The sequence below is a fragment of the Phacochoerus africanus genome, chromosome 1 (genome assembly GCF_016906955.1).
Source record: "Phacochoerus africanus isolate WHEZ1 chromosome 1, ROS_Pafr_v1, whole genome shotgun sequence".
NCBI lineage: Eukaryota > Metazoa > Chordata > Mammalia > Artiodactyla > Suidae > Phacochoerus > Phacochoerus africanus.
In genome coordinates this window covers 202,076,587-202,097,196 of record NC_062544.1, presented here as the reverse complement: position 1 = coordinate 202,097,196, position 20,610 = coordinate 202,076,587, and the positions used below count along the sequence as shown (strand labels likewise).

Here is a 20,610-nt window from a genome sequence, read left to right as displayed (position 1 = left end):
CGCCACAGCCTCAGCCATGCCAGATCCTGAGCCATGTCTGTGACCTACATACACCACAGCTCACAGCAACGCCAGATCCTTAACCCACTGAGTGAGGCCAGGGACTAAACCCATGTCCTCGTGGATACTAGTCAGATTTGTTTCTGCTGAGCCATGACAGGAACTCCAATAGCCATGTAATCTTTTTGCAATGTGACTGTCAATAAAACAGAGAATTCTGTCATACAAATGCCTATCTTAGGTGACAGCATGCACTGTAATAACTCTCTCATACAAATGTGGCTAAGATTCTACTGTTCCCAGCAGTTTGAGAGATACTTCAAAATATGCAGTCAGAGGTAGGTTCTCAATTCAGAAATTAGAACATTTCAAGGAGTATTTTTAGAAGAGGCACTGAGTATGCACAGGCCATGAAAAGGCAGCTGTTTAAGATCAGACAGGTGTGTGGAAACTCAGACAGAGAATATACACACCTGAGGAATTACGTCATAAGACATTTCATATGCAAAGTTTCAGCAGAGATACACAGTGGCAAGCTCAAATGGAGAGAGATCTGTAAATCCACCTGAGGCTGCTGAGGCAACAGATTAAGCGCAGCTCCAAGGTCACATCAATGTGGTCAACAAAGACCCCTGAGCTATGTAGCAAGCAGTGATACTTGTTCACTGCACATGGGGGCTTTCCACCCAACAAGGGGCTTAACTCACACACACAAATGGACACACACACAGCTGTGAGAGGGATGGTTTTTTTTTAAAGTATCATAAAAACATGGAAAGCACAACTCTCTTAGAAAGGACTGAAATAATTACTTAATGACATAGCTTCCCAGCTCAGAACTTTCTTCTGTTTTCACTGATGTCTGACCATCCTGAGAGAGGCAGCTTGGCCCAGACGTTTCTGGTTCAGTCTTCACTACAAGGGAAGAGCAACAATGAGAGAGCTGTTAGGGTTCAATGATGGAAGGACATGTGCAGGCTGAAACAAAAGCTCTTCCATGGGACTCAGTGAGGAAATTGCTGCAGCAGCTGCTGAGGGGCACGGCCAGGGCACTGAGAGGCACCTACCGTCACGGGATCAGCAGACAAGGGGAGAACTGTCAGCCTGGGTCTCATGACAAGGCGGGGCAATAAAATGGCTTTTTAGATATTTCTCAGAGGACCAGCCACACTGCTGCGAGAGATCACACAAACACACATGCGCGCACACTTGAACAATGCTGGCCTGTCCTAAGTTCTGATAGCCTTTTGGATATCCTCTCTCCAGCTAAGCTTATCAACTTTTAGCATTATCTCAGTGTCCTGAGACACAGGGCAAAAAGCAAAAATTAGATCTGTTGTGTTTGGAAAAAGCCAAGCTGATCACATGAGGCTTTAGTATCACCAAATCTACTGACAGGAGACAGTGATGTCTCAGCAGCATGTGTCTTCCTTTACTTCCACAGTCATCTTTGATCAAAATACCACGACCACACACTCACTGCTTCTACATCAGCTTTCCCCGGCCCTCAGTCTCTTCCCTCACAACACATCTTGTATATGAGCATCAGAAAAACTTTAAAGCACCCTTTAAAGTGACATTTTCCTACTCAACATCCTTAAGTAGTTTCCTATAAACAAGGATCTACAAATGAGATCTACTAGTATATCTTCCCCTTTTGAAATGATGCATAACTTGCACAAAATGCACAAATATTAAGGGTACTGTTTGATAAATTTTACCTATGTACACACCCATGCCCCCACCACTCCAATCAAGACACAGAATATTTCCAGTCCTCAACCAGGCTCCCTTAGGCTTTTGAGGTTCCTCCCTGCCAAAGATAACACCTTGGTCCACTTAAAATTTCATATGACTGGAATCATACCGTGCACACCTTTTTGCATCAGTATCTTTTTAGTGATCAAGAATGATAATGTGGGAGTTCCCTGGTGGCCTAGCAGTTAAGGATCCGGTACTGTCACTGCTTTGGCAAAGGTTCGATCCCTGGCCTGGGAACTTCCAGGTGCAGCCAAAAAAACCCCAACTGATCAAACAAACAAAACCAAAAAACAATGTAACAGAACTGTTTGTATATTTCTTTGGGCGGACATAAGCATACATCTCCTAGAAATGTATTTGCTGGAACATAGGGCAGATATATGTTTAACTTTATTAGAAACCACCAAACTGATTTCCAAAGTGACTACATCAATTTGTAGTCCTAGAGCAGTGTATGTGAGTTCCAATTGCTTCATATCCTTGCCAACACTTTGTAATGTGAATTCTATTAATTTTGGTGATAGAAGAGTATCTCACTGTGGCTTTAACATGCATTTCTCCTTGATGACTGATGAGGCTGAACAACTTTATATTTCCTTATGAGGTATTTCAACATCTTGTTCTGGGGAGTTCCCGTCGTGGCGCAGTGGTTGACGAATCCGACTAGGAACCATGAGGTTGCGGGTTCGGTCCCTGCCCTTGCTCAGTGGGTTAATGATCCGGCGTTGCCGTGAGCTGTGGTGTAGGTCGCAGATGCTGCTTGGATCCTGCGTTGCTGTGGCTCTGGCATAGGCTGGCAGCTACAACTCTGATTCGACCCCTAGCCTGGGAACCTCCATATGCCACGGGAGCGGCCAAAGAAATGGAAAAAACACACATACACACAGACACAAAAATCTTGTTCTGTGAAATACCTATTTATATTTCTTGCTCTTTTAAAAAAACTAGTGTCAGTCTTTTACATATTGATTTTTAGGTCTGTATATATTCTGAATGGAACTCCTTTGTCAGATGTATCTACTACCAAAATCTCCCAGGATGTGGCCCGACCTTGACTTTCAAATTTGTCCCTCTAATAAAGTGAGGTTCCCAGTGTTAACAAAGTCCAATTTATCAATATTTTCTTTTATGGCTAATTTCTTATGTATTTTGTTTACAAAATATCTCTGCCTACGGTTATGAAGATAATATTTTCATATTCTCTTCTAGAAGCTTTATTGTTTTACCTTTCACATTTATGTCTATGATCCAACACAAATTAATTTTTGTTTATGGTGAAAGGTAGGAGCCAGGGTTTGCTGTTTCCCCAAATGGGTACATCCAATTAATCTAGCACTAGTTATTGAAAAGAACATCCTTTCCCTAGCGAGTTTGTCATGAAATCAGGTGACCCTATATGTGTGAGTCTATTTCTGGGCTCTCTTTTCTGTTCAACTATTCTGTCTATTCCTTAAAATTAAAAAAAAAAAAAAACTATACAAATTTTAAAGGTTATTTTCCATTTACAGTTATTACAAAAGATTGGCTGTACTCTCTGTATCAACACATCCTGAGCCTATCTTACACCCAACAGTTTGTACCTCCTACTCCCTCATCCTATATTCTGTCTATTCTTGAAACAGGACTATATACACCATCTCAATGGCTGTAGCTTTATAGTATATAGTAACTATCTATGTATCTAACTATCTAGATAATAGTGGCCAAAGTCTCCTGGCTTTTTGCTCTTCAAAAATATCTCGGCTGCTCTAGGCCTTTGCATTTCTTTTTTTTTTTTTGTCTTTTTGTCTTTTTTGTTGTTGTTGTTGTTGCTATTTCTTGGGCCGCTCCCGCGGCATATGGAGGTTCCCAGGCTAGGGGTCGAATTGGAGCTGTAGCCACCGGCCTACGCCAGAGCCACAGCAACACTGGATCCGAGCCGCGTCTGCAACCTACACCACAGCTCACGGCAACGCCGGATCGTTAACCCACTGAGCAAGGGCAGGGACCGAACCCGCAACCTCATGGTTCCTAGTCGGATTCGTTAACCACTGTGCCACGACGGGAACTCCTGCATTTCCATATACATTTTAGACTTAGCTTGTCAATTTCCACACAAACACAAGAACACTGTAGAGATTCACTGTAGGGACTGGAACTGTACTGAATCTATGCCATTTTGGGGAAGAGAATAACATATCAGGTCTTTCAATAAATTAATATACTTTTTTTTAATTTGTCGTATTTGTAATGGTATATCCTTCCATTTAGTTAGGTCTTAAAATTCTCTCAGAAATGTTCAGTAGGTTGTTAGTAGTTAATTTCTATATAGAAATCAAAACGGTTTCTGAATGAATACTGACTTGTATTGAACGGATCTTGCTAATTTCACTATGAATACCACCTCTTCTTCCCCCAATACTCAGTGATTCCAAGACATCAAGAAATAGAAGGGAGGCCTTAGGAAAAGTTCAGATACTCCAGTTCTATTAGGTGTACATATACTCACTTTAATCTGGCACTCAAAAAATTACAAAATTCTGTTAATTAGCATTTCTATATTGGGGCAGCTAGTCTAATGGAGAAATAAGAACATATGCTCTCAAAAACGTATACACAATAGCCCTAAACTAGAAACAACCCTAATGTCCACTAACAGGAGAAGGGATAAACAAGTTACGGTAAAAATCCATACACCCCTACTATGAGGAATTACTCAACAACGACATGGTTGAATCTGAAAAACATTACAGTGAGTGAATGATTTCATTCACTCATTAGAAGAATGCACATGCTTCCATCCACATAAAGTTAAAACACAGACCCAACTAATTTATCGTAACAGATATCAGACAGTGGCTGAGAACTGACTGGAAGGGGGCACAAGGTGATGGAAATTTCTATAGCTTGAATGGAATGTTGCTTTTTGGGTTTACATATTTGTCAAAACTCATCAAATAGTGTGCTTAGTATCTTTGCATTTCACTATACAAAATTTTACCTCAATTAACATCAAAACAGAGATGCTCTGGCTTCAGTCCAAAATTAAGTGACTCAGAATCTGTATGAAGAAGGCCTATGGTATATACCTATTACTGAGGAGAAATGCTGGTCTAGATTAATATTGATTCTTTCATCAGCTATCTTTTGATCAGGGATTGGCACACTCTTCCTGTAAGGAACTCATTAGTAAACATTTTAAGCTTTGTGAGTGATATGGTCTCAGCTGGAACTACCAACTCTGAGAGTGCAATAAACCCAAAGACAATATGTAAATGAACGGGCATGGCCATGTGCCAACGAAACCTTGTTTAAAAAACAAGCAGCAGACTGAAGTCAGCCAACCCTTGCTTTAGATGGTCATGCTGTGAATTCCAAATCTATTTCTTCTCAAGACTGTTATGAGAGATCCTGGCATGCCTGAAAAGCGGAAGTATTTCAAATGCTGACTGCATGACTTTCCAGTTTTTTAGACTTGGGAAGTATAGACTTACTATCTCCAAACTTCAGTACCCTCATTTGAAAAATGGGAATAATAACTATCCTAAAGTTATTAGGATAATCAGTGATTTTTATACCTAAGTAGCTGGCATGGTGCCTGGCACAATTTAGGCTCTTAAACATGGTAATTATCATTATTGTAACCGACGTTATAGATGGCAAAATGTATTGTTCTAACTCACTAGACTATCTCCATCTACTCAACAGTCAGAAATATCCCCATTGCCAGGTGCCAACATCTGGCCCTACCTACAGCTACTTTTACAAATATACACCATAGATGAGACCCTTTAATTGGTCTGTTTCCCCAAACAAATCCTCTTAGTCTTTGTCTCTACTGCTCCCTTAATCTGGCATGACCCTTGACCACTCCACAGCTGAAAATGCTTCACTCTTTTCCAAATTACAGTTGATTTACAATGTCGTGCTAATTTCTGCTGTATAGCAAAGTGACTTATACACATATATACATTCTTTTAAAAAATATTATTATTATTATTATTATTTGCTTTTTATGGCCACAACCACAGCATATGGAGGTTCCCAGACTAGGGGTTCAATCCAAGCTACAGCTGCCGACCTACACCAGAGCCACAGCAATGCAGAATCTGAGCCGTGTCTGTGACCTACCTCACAGCTCACAGCAATGCCAGGTCCTTAACCCACCAAGTGAGGCCCGGGATCAAAGTCACAACCTCATGGTTCCTAGGAGGATTCATTTCTGCTGTGCTGTGATAGGAACTCCAAAACTTTTTATTATTATTTTAAAAACATTTTTGGCTGCAACATGCAGCCGCTTGATGTGGGATCTCAGTTCCCAGAGCAGGGACTAAACCTGGGCCTCAGCAGTGAAAGCACCGAGTCCCAGCCACTAGACCACCAGGGAATTCTTTATACATTATTTCTTCTTTTTTTGGCTGTGCCTGTGGCATGTGGAAGTTCCTGGGTCAGGGATTGAACCCGAAACTCAACAGTCACAAGCCGGGTCCTTAACTGCCAGGCCACCAGGGAACACCTATATATTCTTTTTTATATTCCTTTCCATTATGGTTTATCCCAGGAGACTGGATATAGTTCCCTGTGCTATGCAACAGGACCTTGTTGCTGAAAATGCTTCACTCTTAAAGTCCAGGTTATAATCTGTGTCTCAAACAAAGTCCTACCCACTTCCACATTCCCTGACCAGACATCCTAGATTGAAATTATTTCAGCATTCATTTTCCAGATCAATCACTGCATGTGGTCTACTGCTACTCTCTTCTTGGAGGGCTAAAATTAAGCTTTATACACCTCTGTATTTCCCTCAACGTCAAGTCTACACGTAAATACGTATTTTTGAAGTGACTGATTGATAGATGCTTTAATTCAAGGGATTCAGATTACAGTAATGTCTTACATAAAACTTCTGGGCAAATATACTGTGAGAAACTACATACCTTTTGTAACAGTGGCTGGAGCAGAGCTGGGGACAACTGGAGCTGGGGTGGCTGCGGGCACAATGGCAGGTGATTTGCTGGCAGAAAATGATTGAACCACTTCAGGCAAAAAGGAGGGGAAGATTGAAGAAACAGAAATTATTTTAATGAAAATAATCTAACTCCCACTTGATAGTCCCAGTGTAGACTACTAGCACAAAAACAATCCCAGTGTAACAGAAATGGTAAGGTCCTTTGAAAATACAGTGATCAACAAGACGGGCTGTTTCCTATCAGTGCCAGGGTTACTGAGCTGTTATCTTCAACTGTGGAAATGGGAGCCTGTTACTAAACTCAGAAAATAAAAATCCAATTAACCTGCACTCTCATAAATGCTTAAAATGTTCCTCCTTACTACTCAACTGCAGAAACGGCAGTTATTTTTAAATTTTTTTTCTACTTAGGGCCGCACCCTTGGCATATGGAGGTTCCCAGGCTAGAGGTCGAATCGGAGCTGCAGCTGCTGGCCTATACCACAGCCACAGCAATGTGGGATCCCAGCCTCATCTGCAACCTACACCACAGCTCAGAGCAACACCAGATCCTTAACCTGCTGAGCAAGGCCAAGGACCAAACCCGAAACCTCATGGTTCCTAGTCGGGTTCGTTTCTGCTGCTCCATGACAGGAACTCTGAATGGGCAGTTATTTAGAAGCTAATGGATACTGGGTTCTACTTTCAGCCCTGGTGCTGGTGCCAGGGAGTGTACACAAGGGAGGAGCAGCCACCAAGTGATGGAATACAGACCTTCCCCCCAGACAGACCAGAGACAAGCACACGCACCTTTATTCACAGGCATCAGTATAGTCTGCACACCTCCAGATGTGTTTACACTGAGTGGTTTGAGCTGGCTGGGGATCGTCAGGACAGCCTGCTGGGGATTGGATTGACTGGAGTGAATCTTTAACAATCCTAAAATAAGTTGGAAGATAAGGCCAAGCTGAAGATCAGATGCTTCCTTAAAGTTTCTGCCCTCTATAGCATTCATATTTTCTCACAGGACAATTACCCTTTCAATAAAGAAAGAGCTGGAAACATGAGGCAGCAGACGTCTGAATAAAACAGTGATGTGACAATAATGATTTAGTTCTACCCTGCAATCCTAACATAATACAGAAATTCCCGGAAAAGCAGAAATAACAGAAAAAAGTCACCCAGAGTCCTACTGTAGAGACAAACAGTATCAACATTTTGAGATAGCTCTTTTCCATGTCTGTTTTTTATGACAATGTATCTGTTCTGTATATAACTGTGATACATATAAACTGGACGTAAAATTTTGTATTTTGATTTGGACAATTGTCATTTTCCTACTTAAAAACCTTCTCTGGCTGTGGACTGCCTAAAGAATATTTCCAAAATACCTCAAAGCATTCAGTGTCCATTTTAATCTGGTCTTAATTTTTCTGTATCTCCTTCACAACATCCTTATATATCTAATATTTCATCTGCCTACTCACCATACCTTCTAATTTCCTATCTCTGTGCAGCCCTTATTTTTCAAACCAGATAATCTCCACTTATTTTAGAAAGGGTCACACTGTCTCATTTTCCTTTAAAGACCAAGCTCCACACTCCCATTTCCATTACAAAGCTCTTCTAGGCATTCAAAGGGCCAATTAAAAAAAAAAAAAAGACAAAAGGAGAGTACACAAGACAAATCCATGCTATAACCTAACAACTACTTAAAACAGCATCAGAGGCTAAAGATACTTTAAGACACTGGAATACAGTTGGCCTTAAATTAACAAGAAAATCTTTCTTTAGAATAAATGAATGCTAGATGGGTCAAAGAGTACTTGCTTACTGAGATGTGCCCTCAAGAGTACAATAATAGCTTGGTTTCTTCCTACTTTAAAATTTCTTATTTCTATCAAATATTACAGGCTTATATCAGTTGAAAAGTAAAAAGTGCTAAAAGGCATATAACTAAAAACAGCCATCCTTTGCTCCACCGTCCTGTCCTTATCTAGTTCCCCAGTGGCATCCACTTTCAACCTTTTTGGTATTGTAATATTTATCTCAGCCTATTTTAAAAGGATGTGTATGTACAATGTAGGCCTTGATTCATTCTGATGTAACATTCTGATGTTATACAGTGACTTAATATTAGGGTAGATAAACATTTTAAGGCACTGATACCCTCCAGTCCCTCTTCTCCAATAGTATTTTCTTTTGATACAAAGAATATCATGATACAATGACTCCATTTCATTTTCTGGAGTTAATTTCCTTCTTTTTCACTTGCTTAGTTTTCTTCCAACATTTTACAAAAGCCCTCTCACATCCTTCAAAAAAATGCTATAAACCATCCCTTCATACAATTCTCTACACAGTCCAATCTCCTAAATAATTTACAGTTCCATTTTTCAAATAAGACCTACCCTTCCTGGGGTGCTCAATCTGCTCCAATTTGGGCTGTTCTTTTCTAGGCCTTTTGCAAAGCACTCATCCAGGAAGCATCCTGCACAGTTACCCTGGGAATTCCCTTTGGCTTCTTTCTTTTTGTCTTTTTAGGGCTCCATGTGTGGCATATGGAAGTTCCCAGGCTAGGGCTTGAACTGGAGTTGCAGCTGCCAGCCTACACCACAGCCACAGCAAGGCAGGATCTGAGCTGCATCTGCGACCTACACCACGGCTTAGGGCAATGCTGGATCCTCAACCCACAGAGCGAGGCCATGGGTATTAGCTGGGTTTACCGCTGAGCCACAACAGGAACTCCCTAATTTCTGTTTTCTTTCTGGAACTGCTTTTAGCCTAATGTTGCCAGGCCTCCTGAATGCATTGTCCAATTTCCTTAGTGTCTACTTCTTGGTCAGTCCCTGCTTCCACCTTGTGCCCTACAGTTTAGTCTAATGCTGTAGCCAGTGGTCCTGTTAAAAGGTAAGGAACACCACATCACCCCTTAATAGAAGACCCTCCAGCGGCTTCCCTTCAAGTAAAAATTGGGTGTTCTGACAATGACCTACCAAGGCCCTGTATGACCTGGCCCGCATCCCACAGACTTTCCCTCCTAGTGCTCTTTCCTTTGCTCACTCTGCTCCAGTTACAATGGCGACTTTGTTCAAAACAGTTTATAATGCACACAAAAATTTTAATTGAAAAATTAAAGGTTATACCTCAATTAAAAAAAAGAATACACATACAATTAGTCAGTAGGAAATAGTTTGATTCGCTTATGAAAATATAATACGGAAAGTTTCATCACCAGTTATTTTAAGAAACTACAAGTTAAAGCAGGGAGACTTCATTTATTGTGCTTTAAAAATCAGAAAAAAGAGAGGGCATTCATTTCTTATAATAATTACTCCTATTTCTACAATGTCTACTTCAGTGCTAACACAGTACCTCCAAACAGTTAGTACAGAACAAGCACTCCTCACATAAAAACTTGGTTAATTTTAACTGGGAGGGGGAAATCATGGGAAAAATAAACCAGGCTTAATCTGTTGGTCTCTAACCACCCCAAATGCAAATAAAATACAGGGTCTTGTTTTGGAGTCTTGTATGGAATGCAGTGATAATAACAGTAACAATAAGAATATCCACAATATTTATCCAAAGACACTAAGGTATGTTTGTTCATGTGCGTGTATGTATGTTAGCAATACTCAGTTCTTTTTCCCCTGTATACCAGTGCCAGTTGGTAGACTGTTATTAATCTGCAACAAGGCACTATAGATATTAAGAGCATTCAAAAACTTCTGTAGGAGTTCCCGTTGTGGCTCAGTGGAAATGAATCCGACTAGGAACCATGAGGTTGCAGGTTCGAGCCCTGGTCTCGCTCAGTGGGTTAAGGATCTGGCATTGCTGTGAGCTGTGGTGTAGGTCACAGGTGCAGCTCGGATCTGGCATTGCTGTGGCTGTGGCGTAGGCCGGTGGCAACAGCTCCAATTCGACCCCTAGCCTGGGAACCTCCATATGCCACGAGTACGGCCCTAAAAGGACAAAAAGACAAACAAAACAAAACAAAAAAACAACTTCTGTAACATTTTGACTTTGCTGTGATATTTTTATTACATTTTACAGAAGTATCTGTCTGTACTGGATTGTAGAAAAACAAAACTGACCTTTCAAGGTTGAGAAGTAATGCTGTATATTAGATTAGATAATGCTGTATATTAGATTGGCATGTGTGACAGCATGTAATCAAACACATTATTATTTGTGACAAAATATGAATACTCATATCAAGTAGTATAACTAGCTCGTCAGGAGTTCCCCATCATGGCTCAACGGTTAGCAAACCCAACTAGCAACCCTGGGAACCGCCATATACCTGCTGCAAGTACGGCCCTAAAAAGACAAAAAGACCAGAATAAATAAATAAATAGCCTGCCAATGGAGATCAGATTTTGCCCTAAAGTTACTTACGGGTGAAAATAACAGCAAACGCATGTTTGGTTTTCACAGCTTTTTCAATTTTAGAATTGCAGATAGGGAATGAAGACCTACAGTAACAAAAAACTAAAACTGATAATAGCAGCAATTATTTATAGAATGGCTACTACATGCCAGACAGTATTTGAAGCATCTTTATATCAACTCATTGAATTCTCTCAACTTCATGAAGTAGGTATTAGGCAATCTGGCTCCAGGATTTGTGCTCTGTTACCCAAAGAAGTAAAAGGGACACTTTTCTGGGGTCGTTTAGTGTTAGGATACAACTTACCAGATCTCAAGCACATCATACTAATACTACCCAATATAATAACTACTGTTAACAATCATGCTAGTTTACATTTTATTTTAATTTTTTATTTTTGTCTTTCTAGGGCCACACCCACAGCATATAGAGGTTCCCAAGACTAGAGGTCAAATCAGAGCTGTAGCCACTGGCCTACACCACAGCCACAGCAACATGGGATCCAAGCCGCATCTGCGACCTACACCACACCTCACGGCAACACCGGATCCTTAACCCACTGAGCGAGGCCTGTGTCCTCATGGATGCTAGTCAGATTTGTTTCCACTGAGCCACGACAGGAACTCCTAATTTACATTTTATATATTTTGCTTATGAAGGCCAAAAGAAATGTATGACATTTTATGAGTTCCATTCAAAACTGACGATAAATACCCAGAAGAGTTCCATATGGCTGATGTTTTATTATATCAATTAAAAATTGCTTTTCAATCCATAAGAACATCTTGGTCTTAAAAATTTGTTCACAGATTTTTAAATAAGAGTAATTTCTCTAAAACGCACCTGTATGGAAAACGTTCCTGAGTTAATGATTTTTAACACTTTATTATACAAAAATATTGTTTAAGACATTCCAAAAATACTCTACCCCAGAGAAGGGAGGGAGAAATAATATTATGATACAACTGACCTGACACTGTGGCCTTTCCAGAGATGGGGTTGGGTGTGGACACCAGGGATGTGGCGCTGATTACGGAGGGGGCAGCAGCCTTGCAGGTTCCCATGGCAGCCTGGCTCACACACACTTGTTGCTGCCCAGAAGTTTTCATTACAGCACCCATAGTAGATGATGAACTCGGAGCCGCTCCTTCTGACTGCTAACCCACAGGACCAGAAATAATAGAAATTTAAGAAGAAAGCAGTGTAACTTGCTTAAACAATGACTGCCATGTAGCATACTCAATAAATACTAGCTATTAGCTATGATTAGCTACCTGTTCAATGGCATGCCATTTAAAAACACTGCTTCTCTAGTTTGGTGGTTCCTATATGTTCAGATTTCACAGACCAGGAAAATATTTGGATTTTAAAATGAGGAGGTATCCCAGGGTTACCACATTTTAAAAACTCACCACTTATTCTATCACTATAAAAGGATATGTCAAATTCCCCCCATCCCTAAAGAGGAGGACATAATCTCAGAATGTAAAAATGGGATAATATGATTTTTAAAAAACTCACTATAATGTTTTAGTTTTTCTTTTCTTTTCTTTTTGCTTTTTAGGGCCACACCTGCAGCATATGGAGGTTCCCAGGCTAGGGGTCTAATCGGAGCTAAAACTTCTGGCCTACGCCACAGCCACAACAACACGGGATCTGAGCCGCGTCTGCGACCTACACCACAGCTCATGGCAACGCCAGATCCTTAACCCACTGAACGAGGACTGAACCTGAAGCCTCATGGTTCCTATTCAGATTTGCTTTCGCTGCAACACGTTGGGAACTCCTCTAAAGTTTTCCATATTATTCAAAAAACATCTACTATAGGGCAGGCATAGAGTTAAATGTTAGGGCCCAGAGATAAACCTTGAAGGCGAGGGTTACCAAACTCTGAAGAATGCTGCAGCAGGCACAGATACAAGGCACCATTACCACTGAGAGGAAAGCTACTACTTCAGCCTAGGGATGGAAGAGGAGAGTGCTGAGAAAGGCCTCAGGTAGAAATAATGCACTTTAGGGAAATCTTCAAGACTCAAGAAAGGGAAAGGAGAAAAAGAAGGGTGTTTCCTGGCAGAAGAGAGCAATGGAAAGTCAGAGAGGCATGAAAGAATGTGCTATGTTGAAGGGACTGCAAAGTAGAGTGGGGTGAGTAGGCCTGAGGGGAAGCAGCACTTGTAGGAGATGAAGCCTGGGAAGTAAGCAAAATCAGATTATAAGAGTTCCTGAGAGGTGCCAGGACAATTAAAAGGGGAAACAGACTTTTTAACAAATGTTGCTGGGCCAACTGGATATTTACATACAAAAGAATCAAGTTTAGCGCCCCCCATCTCAGACTAACTCAAAATGGACAGAAGACCTAAATATACGAGCTAAACTAGAAAACTCTTAAAAGAAAACACAGGAGTTCCCGTCGTGGCGCAGTGGTTAACGAATCCGACTAGGAACCATGAGGTTTCGGGTTCGGTCCCTGCCCTTGCTCAGTGGGTTAACGATCCGGCGTTGCCATGAGCTGTGGTGTAGGTTGCAGACGCGGCTCGGATCCCACGTTGCTGTGGCTCTGGCGTAGGCCGGTGGCTACAGCTCCGATTCAACCCCTAGCCTGGGAACCTCCATATGCCGCGGGAGCGGCCCAAGAAATAGCAACAACAACAATAACAATAACAACAACAACAATAAAAGACAAAAAAAAAAAAAGAAAACACAGGCTTAATTAAATTTTGTGGCTTTGAATTAGGCAAAAGTATCTCAGCTGTAACACCACAAACATAACCAAAAAAGAAAAATAGCAACTTCATTAAAATTACAAATCAAAACCATAATGAGATACCACTTTATACCCACTACGATGGCCAAAATAAAAAAACCCAAACAGGAGTTCCTGCTATGGCTCAGTGGAAACAAATCTGACTAGCATCCATGGGGACGCAGGTTTGATCCCTGGCCTCGCTCAGTGGGTTAAGAATCTGGTGTTGCCGTGAGCTGTGGTGGTCACAGACAAGGTCTGGACCTGGCGTTGCTGTGGCTGTGGCATAGGCTGGCAGCTGTAGCTCCGATTCGACCTGTAGCCTGGGAATTTCCATATGCTGCGGCTGCAGCCCTAAAAAGACAGAAAAATAAGAAATAAAAAGGAATGAAGTGGAGTTCTCCTGTGGTGCATCAGATTAAGGATGCAGTGGTATTGCCACTGCAGTGGATTAAGTGGCTGCTATGGCACGGGTTCAATCCCTGGGTGGGGAACTTCCACATGTCCCTCCTCCCCTCCAAAAAGGAATGAAGTATTGATACATGCTACAACATGTATGAATCTTGAAAACATGCTAAGAAAAAGAAGCCACGTCACAAGCAAGTAGATCAGTAGCTGCCTAGGACTGGAGGGAGGGAGGGGATGGGAGTGGCTACTACTGGATGGTGAGTTAGTTTTTGGAGTGATTAAAAGAAGTTCTAGAGGAATTCCTGTCGTGAGTCAGTGGTAATGAACCTAACTAGGTTGGGTTCAATCCACGAGGACACAGGTTCAATCCTGGCCTCACTCAAAGGGTTGAAGATCCAGCACTGGCCATGAGCTGTGGTGCAGGTCACAGAGGTGGCTTGGATCCTGCATTGCTGTGGCTGTGGCATACGTCAGCATCAACATCTCCAATTCAACCCCTAGCCTGGGAACTTCCATATGCTGCTGGTACAGCCCTAAAAAGACAAAAAAAAAAAAAAAAGTTCCAGAATTAGACTACTGTGACTGTTGCACAACATTGAGAATATAATAAAAATCGCTGAACTGTATACTTTAAAATGGTGAATTTTATGGTATGTGAATTATATTTGCTTTTTTTTTTTTTTTTTAAAGAACAATATGGAGTTCCCATCATGGCTTAGCAGGTTAAAAACCCGACTAATATCCATGGGGATGTGCGCTCAATTCCTGGCCTTACTCAGTGGGCTAAGGATCCAGTGTTGCTGTGAGCTGTGGTGTAGGTTACAGATGCAGCGTGGATCCAGCATTGCCATGGTTGTGGTGCAGGCCGGCAGCTGCAACTCCAATTTGACTTGGGAACTTCCATATGCCATGGGTGTGGTCCTTTAAAAAAAAACAAAAACAAAAAAAAGGCCCAATAGTGTGCCTGCTGAGTATTTTATATTTTTATTGCTTTTATGCTTCATTATGATTTTCCACTATCATGCTACTTCTCACCTGTTGTGCAGGACCATTTGCTGAGAGGGCTACAGCTGGGGAAGTGGCAGTTGTGATAACCCCTCCTGCTACTCTCAGCATTGTGGTTCCAGGCTTTGAGAGCTGTGAGGTGGCTGGCACAGACTTCAATGTGCTATCAGATATTTTCATTAGAGATGCCTGTCCCCCAGGGGCTGCCTGGAGAAACAAAATGAGTTGGAGTAATAATGTTACTCTGGTTAATAGGCACAATTTAATCCTTACCTACATATGCTCCCCCCACCCCCACCCCCAATAGCACATCCCTAAGAAAGTCTTGCTAATTAAAACTATATGAAGTGGTTGTGCACTTTCCAACAAGTTGTCAGGTGTGTGACATTTTAATTCAAATGTTCCTTTATCTCTGATGTAGAACAGGTAACTGAATTTGCAAGTCTCTATTTGACAGCTGAAAGAAACCAGGCATTTGTTATCAAAATAACTGAATCCAAAGTACTCCTAAATGTATACGTGATCTGTAGACAAGAAAATCTAACCAAGAAGGACCAGCTTTAAATGGGTAAGTTAATGGTGCTCTAGGCTAGTACAGGCTTAGCATTTTTGTACCAGAGAATCATTAAGCAAATTATAGTTTTAGTGGTTTAAGTCAAGGCTCAGCAAACTTTTTTTGTAAATGGCATAAATAAGCATTTTCAGCTTTGCAGGTTGGCAAAACCACTGCATGAAAAGTCATGATTAGAATCCAAAAGCAGTAGCCATGACATTATTATATATTGGAGTCTCACGCAAATTATTATTATTATTTTGTCTTTTTGTCTTTTTAGGGCCGCTCCAGCCACTTATGAAGGTTCCCAGGTTAGGGGTCCAACTGCAGCTTTAGCCACCTGCCTACACCACAGCCACAGCAATGCAGCAACCAAGCCTCGTCTGTGACCAAAGCCATAGTTCCCAGCAACACCAGATCCTTAACCCACTGAGCGAGGCCAGGGATCAAACCCACGTCCTCACGGATGCTAGTTGGGGTTGCTAACCGCTGAGCCACAATGGAAACTCCCAGTCTCATACAAATTAAGAGCAAACTAAGATATCACTCACAAAAATGGCTAAAATTAAAATGAATAATGATACCCCATGTTAGTGAGAATGTACAGTAACCGGAACTGTCCCACATTACTTATGGGAGAGTCAAATGTACACTCGCTTTGTAAAACTATCTGTCAATTTCTTAGAAAACTTCTTATAAAGGTATATTTACCCTATGACAGAGCTATCCTACTGTACAAATGATCTATTTGAGACTGTTCATAACAGTGTCATTCCTCAGTCAAAAAATGGAAATAGGAGTTCCCGTCGTGGCGCAGTGGTTAACGAATCCGACTAGGAACCATGAGGTCGCGGGTTCGGTCCATGCCCTTGCTCAGTGGGTTAACGATCCGGCGTTGCCGTGAGCTGTGGTGTAGGTTGTAGACGCGGCTCGGATCCCACGTTGCTGTGGCTCTGGCGTAGGCCGGTGGCTACAGCTCCAATTCGACCCCTAGCCTGGGAACCTCCATATGCCTTGGGAGCGGCCCTAGAAAAGACAAAAAGACAAACAAAACAAAACAAAACAAAAAAATGGAAATAATCCAAGTGTCCATCAACAGAATAGATCATGCAACAAAATATTACTCAAGAATAAAAAAGAATAAGTAATTATACACATATGGATAAATCTCAAAAACATTTTGTTCAATAATAGAAGCTATCATAAACGACTATATACTACATAATTTTATTGATATGAAGTTCAAGAACAGACAAGAGCTAATCTATGGTGACAGAAAAAGAAAAATGGTAATAGAACAAAAGGGAAAAGAGAAATGAAGGGTATGTTTTAGTGTGATGGAAATGCTGAATATCTTGATTGGGATGATGCTTGCAAGAGCATATACATTTGCCAAAACTCACTAGGCAGTACCCTTGTGATCTGTTCACTATTCTATGTAAATTGTACTTTAATAAAAGGCAACAGAAAACATCTCAGCTTTGGAAGAACAGAAAGTCACTGCATTGGCTGCAACATAAGCAGGATAGAAGAAATTAGCTAAGAGTTTAGAGAACTGCCTGAAGAATTTCAGGGCCTCGCATCTGTTTGAAACAGCAAAGAGCATCTGACCAAAGACAAATTAGTACTTAAGGAAACCAAATGCTGGTAATTTGAAAAGATCATAAAATTGATAAATCTCCAGACAGACTGATCAAGAAAAAAAGAGAAGATACATAATTATCAAAATTGATAATGAAAAAGGAGACATCACTAAAGATTCTAAAGACATTAAAAAAAAGGGAAAATTATGAACAAGTTTGTGCCAAGAAATTTGACTACTTAGATGTAATAAATTCCTTTAAAGATATAAACTACCAAACTTCCTCAAGACAAAATAAATAACTGGAATAGTCAGTCATGTGTGTATTAAATAAATTGAAATTATAGTTAAAAACCTTCCCAATTAGGAAAACTCCAGGCCATTATGGTTTTACTAGTGTACTCTAAAGAGTTAAGGAAGAAATAATACCAAGTCGACATAAACTCTTCCCAAAAAAGTAAAGAGGAGGTAAAAGTTTCCAACTCATTTTATAAGGCCAACATTACTCTGATACCAAAAACACATAAACTACAAAGTCGGGTTTAATCCAGGAAGGCAAAGTTGGTTTAACATTTAAAAAATCAATGTAATTCACCATATTAACAAACTGAAAAAGAAAAATCACATGACCTCTCAAGAGAGAGAGAAAAGGCATTTGACAAAAATTCAATATTCGTTTCATGCTTTGGGAACTGATCTACATACAGTCATAAAAAGTGCCCTGTTTGTTGATAATGGCATTATACCGTCTATAGCCTTCCACACCTTGTTTCATGTGTAAGTTCTTGAGGTTTAGCTAGAGTCCCCTGAGGATGATCATGATTTCCTTCACCCGTTACAATTCCCTGTCATTCTTCACCTATACGAAAGAAGCTGTAGAAACACACACCAAACTCCCTCAGTGTTTACTTTCTATATGGACACTGTGGCTGAAGTTACCTATAGCACTAATCAGAATCTCCTATATATGAAGTCCCTCCAGAGACATTTTGGAATGAACGGTCAAGAAAATCTTCATTTCTTCTAAGAAAATATTATGTGGTTATTTTTCTCCTCTCACATATAGTGTGGATTTTATAAAGTGATCATCCTTCTTATTTTGCTTTCACAAATTTTATTCAATATATAGGTCATTACTGTTTGCATAGCTAAATTACTCCCTGGTATCATCTTCTCATTCTACTTAAATTTTCCCAAATCTTAAGATTTTACTCTCATTTTTCTTTACTATTTTACTGCTTCTTTTCTTATGCAACCATAATTTGTTTGTGGAAAGAGATAAGCTTTAAATATTTAAATAAATGCCATGACTACCACATATTTGGGTGGGTGTGGGTGTGTGTGTGTGTGTGTGTGTGTGTGTGTATTTACCTGGGTAAACAAAGTGGTTTTTTGTCCAGAGATAACTTTTAACGTTTGCTGTCCTTGTGCAGAAGATGTGCTGACTCCCAGTGTTCCTTGGACCACTGACCCCGTAGTCAGCTGTTTTCCAGATGTTTGCGGTGATGGCTGGCCAACTAAAAATGTGCCCTATGTTACAAAGAAATGAAGACTTAATCAGTAATTTGTTAAATTCAAATGACTTATTCTGATCCTTTAAAACACAAGGTCCCACATTATAAGCTCCCCTTCAACTCAATTAAAATAACTTAAAAGAATACCTCTGGTCTCAGTGTCACTGCCACTAGTTATCCCTGCTCCTCGCATTTTGCACTGTTGTTAGAGGGCAGGCTGTTGGAAACTGAAGTTTTACAATCTAGTCCTCATAGGTGGATTTAATTGTTCAGACTGTTAACTATCCACCTGTCTAAGAACATCTGGAACCAAAATTCCATTACCTTCCTGAGAGAGAAGACAAGACTAGCAACGAGGGGAAAGGCGGCAGAAACCTGTTCCTAATATTGAATCCAACATAGTTCTGAATACCATAACTTTATACTATTTCTTTGGTTATTTCCATCTAAAGAAAAATTTCAACTGCACATTAATGCTTTTCCAAATCCGTAAGAGGCAAAAGCATAGCAAAAACCTTTCAGAAAGATCTGGGTTTAAATCCAAACTCTACCACTGGCTTAGCAGTGCAATCTTGGATAAGTTACTTAAGTCTGAATCTGCACTTACTTTCCTCTGAAAATAAAGCAAGCCTAAAGTAACAGATTTCTAACATGGCTAAAATGTTAGTACTGACCCTTGATCCCAGAGCTATAAAGGTAAACCCACTATAATTAAAGGCAGATAACAAGTAACTAAATGATTTAACAGATCAGAAATGACCATACCTGGGGGGTTTGCTTGAGGATGTAAGACGTGTACGTCAGGTGCTGGGATATCCCTCCAGGGCCTGCGGGGCTTTGGGCTGCTGTTCCTCCTCCTCCAGTGTTGCTACTACCTCCACCTCCACCTCCACCACCGCTGCTGCCGCCGCCGCCACCACCGCCACCACCACCGCCGCCACCACCGCCACCACCACCACCACCAGCTGAGCCAGACTGGAGGTCTAAAGACACAACAAATGATAGCATCATCAAAAAAGTATTTATAGAAGGCTTAACAGAAAAAAACAGATGAGCCCAGAGAGATGTTTCCTTTATGGCTCCATTCCTTTTCTTTCCTTCATTTCTTCTTTTTTATAATAAACTAAGTGTGTGACAAGAGAGAAGATTTCCTAGTGCTAAAGACAAATTTATTTACTTTTGACTGAATGATGGTCAACTAGTTCGGCTCTCAGTGCTGCAATGAAAACTTATCTTTGACAAGTGTTTTGGCTTAGCTGAGGAAGATCAAGAGAGAGTCTGATACATTTCCTAACCCAGCGCTTTTAATCGACACTTAGAATGTGTTCAGTTAAGTGCTCTCAAACTTTCTGGCATCTGATTCAATTTCAGTGAAACTGCTGGAATTCAGTGTAATTTTACAGTACTCTATCTTTTCTGTCTCCCCCTGCTCTGGAAAAAAAATTTAAGACTTTCCTCATATTCAGAATGACTCCAGAGCCCCATTTATCTTTCAAATTTCCTTTTTTGGCTGCCCTGTGGCATACGGAGTTCCTGGGCTAGGGATCAGATCCGAACTGCAGGCGAGGGAACTCTGAGCCCCATTCTTTTTTGCTTTTCAAATTCCACTTTGAAGCCTTTGGATTAACTTCCCTTCTGGTAATTTATGTATTATACATATAAATGAAAATCCAAGTAGCTCTCTGGATGAATTTTGGAATACTTTTTCTTTTTCTTATATATCT

General features: G+C 40.7%; 1 protein-coding gene across 4 annotated transcripts in view; it reads right to left on the bottom strand.

Annotated features, from left to right (window-relative positions):
* The window catches only part of YEATS2 (YEATS domain containing 2), a 104,068-nt gene that overhangs the window by 10,148 nt on the left and 73,310 nt on the right, over window positions 1–20,610 (bottom strand). For all 4 annotated transcript variants that reach the window (XM_047787542.1, XM_047787566.1, XM_047787559.1 and 1 more), the window contains exons 18-24: window positions 19,652–19,869; window positions 18,744–18,902; window positions 15,268–15,444; window positions 12,052–12,238; window positions 7,499–7,627; window positions 6,678–6,776; window positions 813–915 (exon numbers count right to left, since the gene is read on the bottom strand). In XM_047787542.1, the coding sequence (XP_047643498.1) occupies window positions 813–915; window positions 6,678–6,776; window positions 7,499–7,627; window positions 12,052–12,238; window positions 15,268–15,444; window positions 18,744–18,902; window positions 19,652–19,869 (1,072 nt within the window). The remainder of the gene's footprint in view (window positions 1–812; window positions 916–6,677; window positions 6,777–7,498; window positions 7,628–12,051; window positions 12,239–15,267; window positions 15,445–18,743; window positions 18,903–19,651; window positions 19,870–20,610) is intronic.